General features: G+C 37.2%; 1 protein-coding gene across 7 annotated transcripts in view; it reads right to left on the bottom strand.

Moving 5' to 3' along the window:
* Positions 1-14422, bottom strand: part of RAPGEF2 (Rap guanine nucleotide exchange factor 2) — a 184422-nt gene that overhangs the window by 42250 nt on the left and 127750 nt on the right. For 5 of the 7 annotated variants that reach the window (XM_066548221.1, XM_066548222.1, XM_066548227.1 and 2 more), the window contains one exon: positions 3769-3900. The exons of the other annotated variants lie outside the window; for them this stretch is intronic. In XM_066548221.1, coding sequence (XP_066404318.1) covers positions 3769-3900 — 132 coding nt within the window. The remainder of the gene's footprint in view (positions 1-3768; positions 3901-14422) is intronic. 7 annotated transcript variants of the gene reach the window in all.

Raw genomic sequence — 14422 nt, 5'->3', positions numbered from 1 at the left:
TGTCCAAGAAATACCTTAAAACTCCTTCAGTCCAAGATTTTCACAGTTCTCTCCATATTTTTTCTTTCATCATCCACCCCAAAATCTACAACACAGCAGCCCACATGAGTCACAAAGTCAGTCTGAGCGATTTTGCTCACTGACGATGGAAATGTGTAGCAATGCAGACAACCCACCAGGAACAGCATCCCCCCTTATTGCCAATGATTGCCTCCTTCTCAGAACAGAGCAATGTCTGCCAGGAGCACAGGCATACAGAACATGGATCTGGAAGCCACAGAGCAGATTAAGAGGCCCTGAATTTACAGGGGTGATAAAGAACTGCATTGGACTTTGTTGAAAAAGCAGGGCTGGCAGTCCACAGGACAATTCACCTGAGCTGTTCCAGCCACTCTGGCACCAGCCAGAGCCCTGCACTTCAGCAGCTGATACAGTCAGAAAGAATGGCTTTATCTTAAGGTAAAATGTCTTTATTTTGCATACAGTGACTAAAGGGCAGGCTGCATGGACTCTCTGGTTTGAGACACAAAAGACTGGTCTCACTCAGGAAGAGCTGCTGAAGGGTGGACCTTTCTCCTAGGAGCTACCATATCAGAATCATGAGAAAACAAAGCTGACATCTTGAAAATTTCCAAGCAATAGGCACATCCTGGGAGGGTCTCAGAAAGGATGTTCCTGGTTTCCTGTACCGACAGTGGTATCTAGGCAGGCACTGAGGGCATGTAAGTGTGGCAGGAAGCCACCAGTCTGAGGACAGGATAAGGCAAAGAAAGGCTGGCAAAGAGCTGAGCCAACACAACAATGCTTCCCAAAACAGGGAGGGGCAATAAAACACTTTCATGAGCTTAGATCTCCTCACTCTCCAATCATCTGGTAATATATTTAGCAGCTATAGCAGGAAGCATCTAGGAGCATATAGGAACAGGTATATGTGTTCATTTAAGATTCATTAACTAAGCCTAGAAATCAAGAGTAAGCAACCATACACGAGATGTCAAAAAAAGACAGAAGCAAGGAATTGTTCTTGGCAAATACAAGCCAACACACGATCTACTGACATTCAGCATTCCCTTCCTCTCAAGTCACCCTACAGAGTTTGTCACTTGAACTTATTTCCTAAAATAAAAATAACAGTATTTAAGGACCTTACTAATTGGCACCTGATATGTTTTTGAAACTTGGGTGGGGTAAACACAAAGGTTGATTTTATTTTGGTAAGTATTTCTTATCCTAAAAGAAGTTCTTTCATGTGCAACGTTTGACAAACAAATTTAGATACCACATTAATATTTAAAAGGAAGTATTCTCAGTTCAATGCTGAAAGCATCTGAAGATTCAGCTTCATGATTTATTTAAAAAATCTTAAAAGGCCATGAACATATTTTCACTGGAAGCAGCTGCTCTTAAGGCTACAGAATTAATACTTACGGAATGCAGAACATGACATATTACCTCAGATTTCAGCAGTAATGATCTAAATAACAATATAATTTTTAAAACAATTTTTTCTATCAACTGCAAGACAAGATGGTGATCTTTCTAAATCATTGCTTTCTACCTAGCCATAATGAATTCAAGTCCACCCCACTAAACAGAAAAATACCATTATATACAGAAAATCAAAGAATCAAAGGGATAATGATCATGAGCTTTACCTAAGACTTATCAAATTTGAAGGAAAAAAATAACATGTTGATGACTTGGTTATGGTTTTCTAGTTTTGAATAAACACTTGAGAGAGAATTGCAAGGCAAACAATTGAGAGAGAATGACTGATTCACCCTCTCTTTAAATAATATTTCTCTTTAATCCTTATCTTGGCCCTAGAGGAGTCAAATTACAGCCATTTTATTTGGTTTTGGTTCAGGGTTTTTTGTTTTTGCAGTACTATAACCTAGCCCAACACTGCTGCATTACATTCCTTTATGACTGAAACTGAGGCCAGAAATTAATGATTTACCAGAATTTGAGAAATCAAGGTAAACAATACTTCGTACCATTAAGTTAAATTCAAGAATTTAAGAATCTTATCAGTTTCCACACCTGAATTTACCATTTCATTAATAAACATTTCTTCAAGTATATGTCTTAAGACAAAAAGATGAGGTTGCATTCTACAGTACATGGTCATATTTCTGGATGTAGATATGGACATAGGTTATTCATACTTGGACATTGTGCAATTACACAGTTCTTGATAAAACTGTGCCAAGTCACCTTTAAATGTGATATTAATTGCAGATTAATTGAAGAAACTAGATAATATTTTTAAGAATGGACTATGCATTTTGTTTGTAAATTCAGTTTAAAAGAATACTTAAAGAGTAAATTTTGTCTGTATAAATACTTCAGTATACCATTAACTCTCTCCAAACACCAATCAGTATGTTGTTTCCAACAGTGCAAATGAAACTAGTAGGAGTCATAGACCAGGTTGGCAACTACATAGAGAAGTATTTTTCTGAGGTTTCTTTGGTTCTTTTATGTTGTTTGGTTGGTTTTTTTTTTTAATTGCACAGAAATTCAATTATCTTTTTCACAGTTAAGAGCATTTTGCTGGAAGTTTGCAAAAAATTACTTCCAACTTATCTCAAGAATATCTGTATGACTGTAACTACATGCCACCTACAGCTGTGCCTCTAGAGGTACTTGTTATTTTTCTGTTAGAATGGAAATCTTTGTAATGAAAAAAATAAAAATCTATAGAAGAGTAGAAGAACAAAACTGATTTTACTTCTTTAGTCTCAAAATATAAACCTAAATCATATCTCAAAGTAATCCTGCCTTCAGAAGAAATCTGACAAACCTACTTGACTGACAAATGCTATGCCTTAAGTGTTCAGCTAATTTGATAGTTTTGCAAAAATAAACCTTTGCATTATTGTAATTACTGTCTAAATTGAACTGTGATCTTTTTATAGCCTATCTTCTTTCACAAAAAGAAGCCTATAAGCTTATTCACCTGAAAGAGATTATATTCTTCAACTATGACCACAGCTGAACTTTCATATTTATAGATACGCTTTTCCTGTTATTTAAATGACTACATTTGCCATTTCAGAAGCATCTCAAAAAACCATTATTCCTCTTCTAGTTAACAGTACTTCATGTTGAAGTGGTCTCACTACTTTATGATTATTTTGATAGAAATATATTTTAATTGTATTTGATTCCTTCCTTTCAGAATAACAAATTGGTACACTTCCCTATCAGGACAGCTCCTCCTCCAACATTGCAAGAACCATAAACATCAAGTGAAAAATGCATAATTCCTCATTTTATTTCACGTTAGACTTTTTTCCAATTTATATTTAAACCCTGGATCAGTTTCAGAGTCTCTCTAAACTCAAGTTTTGCCCAATTACTAGCACAGAGCTTTATAAGAAGCAGCCACCTCAGAAGTATAACTTTAAGAAGCATCAGCAGTTCAACCTGCCCACCTTTCTGAGGATGGCCAGGAGAGGAAGCACTGCTAAGAGGTTGGCATCACGTTTCTACAGGGTGGGGAAATAGAAATATGCCCCTGAAGCACGGGCTGCCCGCTCCATATTTGTTTCTTCCCACCATTGAATAGGCTCTACATTATGAACCCAACACACCTAAAGCCTGAAATCATTACAATTCAAACAAAAAGTATTTTTTTTTGAAGTCTATTGAGTACTTCTTCAAGTACTCAAAACTGACAAGAGGCAATAGCAAGGACATTCAGCTATTAAGTGCAAAACTGATGGCAACTGCACCTCCCATCAGCATCCCTTCCAGTCTTACCTGGTAGATATCAGAAAGGCTGCTGCTTCCTGAATCACTAGTGATGCTACATCCTGAATGACTAGATGAAACGTGGGTCACCTGTGGGTGGAGACTGTCAGTAAGGTGCAGCTTTGTGAAATCTGCAGGAAGCTATAGGTGGAGCAGAAAAAGCATCATTACAATTTGAGGGAGATACACAGCAAAATTAATTCAAATCATATATGTCATACTTTACTCTCTGCCAGTACCAACTATTTAAGAAAACCACTGGGGCTTGAGAATGCAGCATAAAAATTTAGAGTTATGCAGCTTTTTTAACTCATGCAGAGGTCAGCAAAATACCACCAAATTGTTGCAAATATAAGAGATTCAAGAAAAACATGTATCTGAGGACAAACATTAGTGAAGCAATATGCCAAAACTCTTCAGTAGCTTGCTGTGGGGTTTGGATAGAATTAAAATGTATATGGAATATTGTGCTACTTCCAAAATCAATGGTTTCCTGCAGGATGGGAGTTAACAAGGGAGTAAAGTCACATACATCTTTAAAAAATCAACCAGCACTGCTCTGGATTTGGTAAACTCTTGTTTCTCAAGTTGACAAAATACATTAGAGACAAGGAAAATCCAAGTCACTGAGCTATCCATTATACTTTGAGCCAAATAATATGACAGCAAATAGGAAATGTGGGAAGACAAAGAGCTATAATCTTGAAATTAGTTGGCTCACATGCAGTGCTGAAGAATGAATTGAGACAGTATATTTGATCATTTAACAATCATTCACCAAGATTTGTGATATATATTTCTACTACTGCTTTATGCCCACAGCTCCCATGAAAATCTTTAAGAACTGTAAACATTTCCAGACTGCAGAAAGCGAACTTTGACAAAGTAAAATATTTGGTGTCTGAAGAAATATTTAAATGCTATTTCAGGAGCAAATTACTCTTCTCCCCAAGAAGCCTGTATCCCACAGCTAGTTAATAAAAGTATGTTAATGTATCAATTTTGGTGTGCAATAAATTCTTCAATAATTAAAACCAAAAATCTTTGTTCATTAATTTTGTTTCAACTCAGACAAGGCAGATTCTCTCATCTCTAAGAGTTGTGTTTGTATGAAAAATGTCACATGCAGTGTGTCCATGTCAATTATGAATGCTACCTTGGTGCTTGCTCTCCCTGGATGGAAATGGAAATAAGCCCTCATTCAGCATTAAGAGAGAATAAGCCAATCAGTATAAAAGGTTAGGGAAAAAAGTCACAAGAGAACATGCTAGAAAAAATTATTAGCTCTATACAGGTAAAGATACTGAATGGTTTTACTGCTGTTTGCCTTGTTTAGTTCTGTTTATGGAACACACCCTGAAAGAACTTTGGCTTTAGGATTTGCAGTGAAATTACAGACAACTGCAAACCTTAGTCTTATTTCGACTGACTGGCATTTCCTATTCTAATACATCTGAAAAGGATTTCTTCATTATCACAGAATGACTGCATCAGTGATAGCAAAAATGGCTGCATTTTAAATAATTCTTTCCTAGTATCTTACTGGAAAGAGCAGCTAAAACCAGCAACCAAATACTAATAATCCTAAAAAGCTACAGTAAGCCCAGAGCTAGATTTGATCTTCATCAACAAAGAAAAGGCAATTAAGAAAAGCAATACTCTAATACACACAGCCATGAAGGCTGCCTCCAGAAAAATCTAGTTATGCTCACTACTGTTATTGAAGTATCAGAAGGAGAAAATACAGCATTATGGACTGCATTATAATATCTGAGGTCTTTGCTGCTTTTCTTTTCAATCTGTAAGTTTGAATTATCACATAATGGAACTATATATACTGATATTCAGGCCACTATACAATTTTTTTTAATCCTTTTTGAGCCATTCTGCAAGTAAGTACATATTCCATAGGTAGAATGCAAGGGAAATGAACTGCCACAGCTTTTGCAATGTGTTGCTGACTGCTTCTCAAAGTACAGTCTCTTGCAATTGAAGAAGCCCACATTTATTTCAAAGTAGAAATCCTACACAGTATTTTAAGATACAAGCACAAATTGTCTAAGATTCACACATTTAATGATAACTTACACAGATATATTTTGAGGGTTTTACCTTTTATAAAGCACTAAGTATTGCAATCCCAAATAAATATTAACTCCATAGGGAACTGTATATGAACAGTGTGGCACTCAGCCAAACATGTTCAATTTTATAGTGCCCTGCAAATATCTCCATGTCATTAACAACAGCATTTATTTTTTATCAATGCATTAAAAATTTTAAAGAACCTTTCATCAAAGCAAATCCAGTTAGTATGTTAAAAAGTTAAATCGAGCTATATTTAATATAACGATTGCACTCAGTGTTTTAAATGAACAGCAGGGATTTGTGTGTCACTACTGCACATAAGGCAAAAGGAAGAGGCAGAGGATTCCACAATAACTGGAAAACACTGCAAATAAAAGCAAGCCTTCTGAATCTTTTTGGCTGTAGACAATCAGCTGAATGCTTGGTGATTACTGGTTTCAGAGCAACTCCTCAAGTCAAAGCCATGCTGCCTGAGCTGGACTTGCCAAGTGGTGACAGAAGATCAGAAGCAGGCATTTTTCTTTAGGCAACCTAACTAGTCACTTTGATCCTAATCAAATAGGACTATTTACAAGCAGAAAGCACATGCTCATATCTTTGCAGAACACTACATGTCTGTGCTACATGCCCGAGAGCAGCATCCACTTCAACTGCCCTACCCCCCAAAGTTAAGGTGAGAGACTGCATGAAGAAAAAGATAAAATACAAAAATTAAATAAGCTGAAACATTTAAACTGTAAACGCAATGAAAAACGTGTGTGAGAAATGCATACATTTCTATTTTAGTCACTCACTGCTGTTTAAAACACTTCATATTTGCATTGTACACAAGGGAGAAAAAAGTAAAGTACTGATGACAATGAAAACCCACATCTGCTTAAGTCTTGGTGGTGGGCTTGACACCAGATGCCCACCAAAGCCACTCTGTCATTTTCCTCAGCTGGACAGGCGAGAGCAAATACAATGAAAGGCTCATGGTTAAGGACAAAGAGAGATCACTCACTGTCGTGGGCAAAACAGACCCAATTTGGGGACAAATTAACTGAATTTGTTATCAATAGGATAATGAGAAAGAAACTCAAATCTCAATGACCTTCTCCCACCCTTCCTTTCTTCCAAGGCTCAACTTCACTCACAAATTCTCTGCCTCTTCCCTTGCAGTGCTGTGGAGGGACAAGGAATGGGGGCTGTGGTCAGTTCATCTCACTTTGCTTCTACTGCTCCTCCCTCCCCGGGTGGAGGACTCTCACACTCTTCTCCTTCCAAAGGAGGCAATTCTCCATCATCATCATCACCTTCAAAGGGAGCCCTTCCCACGGGCTGCAGTTCCTCTCAAATTGCTCTGGTGTGGGTCCCCTCTGGGGTCATAATTCTTGCCAGTAAACCTGTTCCAGCGTGGGCTCCTCTCTCCACAGGGTCACAAATCCCACCAGGAGCCTGCTCCAGCGTGGGCTTTCCACAGGCATCCACCTGCTCTGGTGTGGGTGTCCTCCAAAGGCTGCAGGTGGAATTCTACTTCCCTGTGGATCAACATAGGCTGCAGAGGGGTACAGCTGCCTCACCATGACCTGCACCACAGGCTGGGTAAATCTCTGCTGGGGCACCCAGAGCACCTCCTGCCCCTTCTTCTGCTCTGACCTTGGTGTCTGCAGGGCTGCTCCTGTCACATTCTCACTCCTCTCTTCTGTGGCTGCAATTGCAGTTTTTAATCCCCCTGTCCCTCTCCCTTTCTTATCCCAGAGGTGCTGCCACTATCACTGCCGAGTTCAGCCTTGGCCAGTGGCAGGTCTGTCTTGGCACCAGCTGGGTTTGGCTCCATCAGACATGGGGGCAGCTTCTGGCAGCTTCTCAAGGAAGAAGGGTTGGCCCTGTGGCCCCACACTACCAAAATCCAGCCACACAAACCCAATACCAGGTAAACCCTTTACTCTTGGAACACGTTTGGTGAATGTTTTTCAGGTAAGCAGAACACAACATTCAACAAGCAGCAAAAAGCTGGCCTACCCCAAATCAAGATATTTACATCCAATTTCTTACTTGCATTGGAACAAGATTAGAGAACATCATGAAACCATGCTATTATAACTCTGAAAAAATTTCCTAGGAACCATCTCCAGGCAGTTTTAACTTCATGGCAATAGGTATGTTTGCCGTGCTACTGAGTATCACATTATTATTAAATTATTAAGCACTCTGTGCTTGTATTGAGCTATTGTTCCGTTCCATAGTTTAGTACTGACTTTACTATTTAGCATAACAGTACAAAGACAAGTTTTCTTGTAACATTTACACAGCTAGATCTAGCACATGCTATATCTACCAGACCACAAGCAGGATAAGAAAGTCTAAGGACCTACCCCTGCCTCAGAAACATCACCCCTCACAGACTGACACCACCACAAATGGTGTCAGAACTGAATTCTCACTTTTATCTTGTTTTACATTTTCATTAAATGATGCCTAGTTTTAAGAAGTTATTCAAAGTAATAAGGATCAAAAGCAGCTTGTATATTTTACATAACAAGCACCACACTTAAGTACAGCTTTGCTGAAGCCAACACCTACAATATTTCTTAACTTCATTACTGAACACCTTTAGTCACACCATCAGAAGGAACTGGCACACAGAGTAAAAACGTAGCAGGGTAATTTAGAAAAATTAATGCATGATTTGTTCTTAAGTAAGCATAGCTTCAAAACACAGTATATGTACACTAGCTTAAATAATTCATAATCATTAAAAAGGTCAGAAACTGTCCTGACAACCTAGTCTCAAGCACAACCTTTGTAAGTGACAGACATTAAGGAAATATATGCATAGCTCTAATCACATGTAACATGGACAAAAGTTTCTAGCATAAAACATGACCTGATAAAATAGTTATGATCTAAGCCCTAGTCTTAATTTGACAGAGGTGAAAACAGTATTTTATATTTATAATGTAGCTATTAATACACAAGTATACCTACATAAGTACACCCATTTATACATATTGCACACGTAGATAGAAACACATTGCACACGTAGATTAAAACAATACATCTGGGAACTCCCAATTTTTACTTCTTGAAAACCCTAAAACCAAAAAAAACTTAAAACAATTACGTGAAACTATCTTAAGGGAAAAGATATATATCCATTTAGAACTGTACAATACCATAAATCCTATCACATCTTCCCATCTTAAAAGCATCATTTTATTACTTCCACCCTCCAAGTGAATCACCATGTTATGCATGCAAAACTAACAATTACTTTGCTCTGAATATGTTCCTCCTATTTTAAGAACATTACTATTTTTTCCTACCCTACAGCATGCCTTTCATTATAACAAAAGGCATCTTCTACTCAAAGCAATTGCTGGGCTTATCTACAAATACAGTATATAAAAAAATTAAATAAAATTTGGAATTTTATTTTTTAAATGCAGTTATATGTGAAAACAAGTATAAATGCAACAACGTGAAAGACAAACACAAGAATGTCATTTTAAATTACCAAATGAATTCTAGTTAGAAAGCTTCAATATACCACTCATTTTAAGGGAAACAAAGAAACAAAGCATATAAACAAAGTCTTCTGCTGAAGGCTGCTCAGCACTTTATGAAAGATTTATAAAGCCTGCAAAGTGACTGAAGCACATTTGCAAAAAAGATGGGATTAAAGAGAGCAAAGGTGTAACATTCTGTTATGCAATTCCCAATGAATGATTTTATATGTAAATAAGTGCCACTGAGACAGACTGAGCAAGCAGACATAAAACAACACAAACTATCACCTTTAAAGCCTCTATTTCCACTTTCTGAAATTAAAAAAACACAAAAAGCACTGATTCTTCAACCTCCAAACACCTGCATCTGAACACTTATTCTATAGCAGCTCTTTACTGATAAAAAAATAAAAGCTACTAGACAATAAAAGCCACCATAATAAATATTTTTTTTAAGTTTTTTATTCCTTTTACACTTAGTCCCACAAACCTAAGGAAGTAAACTACAATGAACTTATTTTGGGATTCTGGGTTTTTTTCATGAAGAGAGAACAACAGCAGGCAATTAAAAGCAATACTGTGCCTTAGTCTTCCTCATTATTTTTTTCCCCACCCAAGATAGAAATCCTGAAATTTTTATTGCACTATGAAAGTGTAGATCACAAAGGCAGTATTCTTCAGTATCCTATAAAATTATTAACACTTAATTTCAATATTTTATAGAAACATTTTTTATATTAAGGGTTTGTACATCTGTTGTATTTTGCATTTTAATGCTATGCCCATATTTATGGTATTTAATAAGATAAGGAAGAAATATTTGTAATAATGCTGGGCATTCATCAACTTGCTATTTCAACATAATTCTTTCATTAACCAAGAGAGACATCAAGGAAAACATTTTTATGGTTGAGTGATTTTAAACACAGCAGTAAATGTAAGTAATTACAGAATAATAAGGTAATTTCTATCGATTCTGGCTACAGACCTGATGCAGGCTGACATGTCCATGCAGAGTTAAATTTAAACTAAAAGTGTAAACTATATACAATTAAAATTAGGATGCAATTCCCAGGGAAGCAGGACTTCCTTGCACCTAGGGGTGGAAAAGATTGAGAAGCTTCTATATATTTTCTATGAAAACTTCTGCAAGACTTAAATAAAAACCTCCCGACTTGAATTATGTCTTCTGTACAATCATTCGCTTTACACAACAATACCTCATGTATTTTTCACCTCCAGAGTTTCCTTGAAAAGACATTCTTCTGTGAAACTGTGAAACTTCATAGACACCTAATCTTAAGACTGTTCTTCATCTGGAATCCAGCAAAGGACACAACTTGTGTTCTGAAAACATTGCATGTAGATGCTACTGCTGCTAAGCAGTTGCTTGTATACAAAGCCCACAGAAGAACACCTCTAACAAAAAAACAAACCAAACCAAAAATAAAAAGAATGAAAAGTATTATAAGGACCTTTCCCAAGCTCTTAATTCTTTCCTCCACCGGTATTTTGCTATAGCTAGCCTCCCAGAAAAACTATTCAGAGGTTCAAGCTATTGCAATGGGAGCTGCCGGTCTCAGGGAGAGAGTGAGTGAATGCACAGGAACTTCATTCTGCTTCCCTTAGAAAACACACACTGACTGCCACTTACTGCACATCTCATACCCTCAGCAGCTAATCCTATGAGCACTTCATGCATCGAATCCTTTGCTTGAAGGATTATTGACTTCTGCAGAGAGACAGGGGTGGTAAAATTTAAATGGGTGTCTGGGGAATGAAGAAAAACCTCTCAGAAGTAACTCTTTTTAAAGGAAAAGTAAGAAATACATCACTGAAACACGTCCATTTATATTTATTTCAACTACCTTCTCTGCTGTATGTCTGAATGTGTCAGCATTTGTTCTTCCTTTTGGAAGTATTTGAATCAAAGATTCAATGCAGCATTTCCTATTAAAAAGTATCTTCTTCAGACAACCTGGCATAAACACTATTCCTTCAGGAAACACAAATGTCAACTTATTGGCAACAGCTCAAATGAAGTCAGGGGGTGAAAAAAAGAAAAACTGTTTTATACAGGTGTTTACAGCACCAGTGAACCCCAAATACAAAACAAAAGCCAGCAGGATGGATTTGAGTTCAATCATGCTAAACTAAACTAAGTAACGTTAAACAATTTTCTGAAGTTTTCCTCAGATTTCTGAAAATCCAAACTCAAACATTTAAAACATATAAATGATGTTTAGAATGAACAATATAAACATGCAAGATCAAAATACTTTTATTCAGCATTTACTCAGAAGCCTATCTCAAAAAATATCTGGTTAAAGTGTAGCTTCTTCACTGGTCAACAAATGATAATTCAAAGGATAATTTCACTTTTAAAATATGGTTTTAAAGTTATAGCAGTTCTGCCACAGGCATCAAGCTAAAAAAACTGTTCTACAACTGTTTTGACAGTGCATATATATTTAAGTATCAAGAACTCTTTGACATCCTTAACCACACGTTTCTACATGGTCTCATAGTTTTTGTTCCATACAGTGCAATGGAAGTGAAATCTTCCAGAAGGGAGTTAAGTAGGATTTTCAAATTTCAAAATCTCCTTTTTTTTTCTTTTTATTGGTTTTTAGGGGGTTTTGGGAGTATTTTTTTTGGTTGGTTGATTTTTTTTTTTTTTTGGTTAAGTGTCTGGTATTTTTACATTATTTGATTGCTTTATTTCATGAAGTGATCCGATTTAGGTCCAATCCTATTCTCAGTCTCTTTGAACTACTGTGAGTAGCAGAATCTCTGTTCCAGTGTATTATGTCCCTATATTAAAAGAGTCCCTATTCCATAGGGATACAGCTTATCACTCTTGGTTGCACCCTGTTGTCCCCCCAAGAACTTGCATTTAAGTGTCCTGACAGAGGCTGCACAGCCACCCCCTCCCACAAACTAACAGCTTCCCAATAACACTGAATAAAATTGGGAAGGGAATTCATCTTGTGGAAATCTACATAAAGAAAACCAACAAGCAGGGACAGACACTCACTGATGACTGCTTTCCAAGTTGAAGGAAAGACTGTTCTGAGGCATTTCAATTGACTTCTGAAATATCTCTAGGGAAAGAGTGGAAAACTGAGTTCAATCACTGAACTTCTGTAAAGGTTTCCCATTACTTGATATACATGGGTGAGAAAATAATAAAGCTTGGCTTTGCAGAGATCTCTCTTGGGAATAACTGATTTTCATACTAAGAAAATGCATGTTCCAGTTGATGTTTTTCCCACAGTAAGTATTTCTAAATACTTCCTTTTGTGGCTGTTTGGGTGCTTAATACACTGAGGACTACTGCTGGGTTGGAAACCCAATGGCCCACTTTCAGGGCTTCTGGAGGCTTGTAAGGTTAAATTTTGAACTCTTTGGCCTATTACAAGTAACTGTGGGAGAGGAAGGAACAGAAAACCTGGTCACAAACTTTGTTTCCACAGGAAACCAGACAAAAGATTCATGCCTAGGAAAATAAAAGCAAAAAAAAGTTCAAGAGCAATTTATGTGGGCACATATGTTTACAGGAAATGTTAATTCAAACATTTTCAAGGAAGATGCTTTAAATCCTGAAGAATATTTTAAATAAATAATAGAACACTTGTGTATATCTCATATACAGACTCACTTTGGATTACTTACAGAGCAGTCTCACAAGTGGATATGGAGGATGCTAAAAAGCAATCACACCAGCAGGGGTAAAAATGATGGCACCCAAACCCAGACTTTATTTTCAGCTTTAAAGCACTGCTCAGAATTGAAAACCACAACAGAAAAGTAAAGAGTTTAGCCCAAAGGTGAAAACATATATCCTGGGCAGATCTCAAATGGTTAAAGCAAAGACCTATGAAATGCCTACAGTTCCAAGCGCTGAAGCCTCCCCATCAATAGGGAGGTTCTTACACCACACCATGTGTTGGTGGTGGGGTTTTTTATACCTGATCACAGAATACTTCACAATTACAGCATTCTAGCCACTCTAACAAAGCTTAGTGAAGTTTTTTAAACACTGATGAAGTGATAGCTCAGTTTTGAACTGAATCCATTCAACCTGAACTACTGCCCTTCAATATTGAACTACATCACTGAATTTTACTGCACTGAGCTAACTTACAAGAGTAAAAGATATGTTAACTGATTCTAGAATAAAGCAAAGTAAATTAAGGGCTACTTCAGTTATTTTCTTAATAATGAGATATGAAAGATGGATATACAAAATATCTTAGAACTCCACACTTTTGAAGCGGAGGAAAAAACCTCTTGGCATCACTGTGCAAAAAGACACTGCTGATAACAAGAGATGAGTAGTAGGAAGAGATCTGAAATCACACACTTTAAAACAAAAACCAACAGCCTGGGAAATTCCCTGTCAGAAATGACTGTGAAAAAGTTTCCATGTATTAGCTGATCAGAAGGTGACTGAATTGTTCAGGTGATGCAGCAGAAGGAGAACCCAGTATGATCACAGCATGCATCCTCCAGAAATACAGTTCTGGGCTCTTCTCCACCACCCCAGCAGAGACCTTATTTGGAAATTTTGCACACATTCCCAGCTGCGTGTTTTAAATAAAGATGGCTTAAAGCCATACACATACATACAGTCAGAAAAAAACTATCAGGATTATGAGAAGAAAAACTAATACTTGACAAAGTGCAGGAAGAGCACAGCTTTTTCAGCCCACACCGAGAGAAAGATCACTATGCAGAAATAGAAAGGAGGAAGAAAATATTTTCAGTACAAGGCAATGCAGGTGTAAAGCCTAATGAGCAGGAAGCTGAAAGAAAGCTGCTATCTAATGAACCACAGAGACTCCCCAAGCCAGACTCTACAGGAGCCGTGGTAGAGAAGGCTTTCAAACTGAAGCCAGGCAAAGTTATGAGTGTGCTACACAAGTGTGTAATGGCAGTGACCCAGAAAATTCTTTCCAGATCCATGTCACTCATCCAAGCAGAAAAGTCTGAAGTGAGCCTGTTGTTTGATATACTTAGTGTTCAGAAGCAGACTAACCAACAGAGGAAGAAAAAAGACAAAATCCAACATAACTAACATA

This window comes from Molothrus aeneus, chromosome 4 (assembly GCF_037042795.1).
Source record: "Molothrus aeneus isolate 106 chromosome 4, BPBGC_Maene_1.0, whole genome shotgun sequence".
Lineage (NCBI taxonomy): Eukaryota > Metazoa > Chordata > Aves > Passeriformes > Icteridae > Molothrus > Molothrus aeneus.
This window is presented reverse-complemented; position numbering and strand designations above follow the sequence as displayed.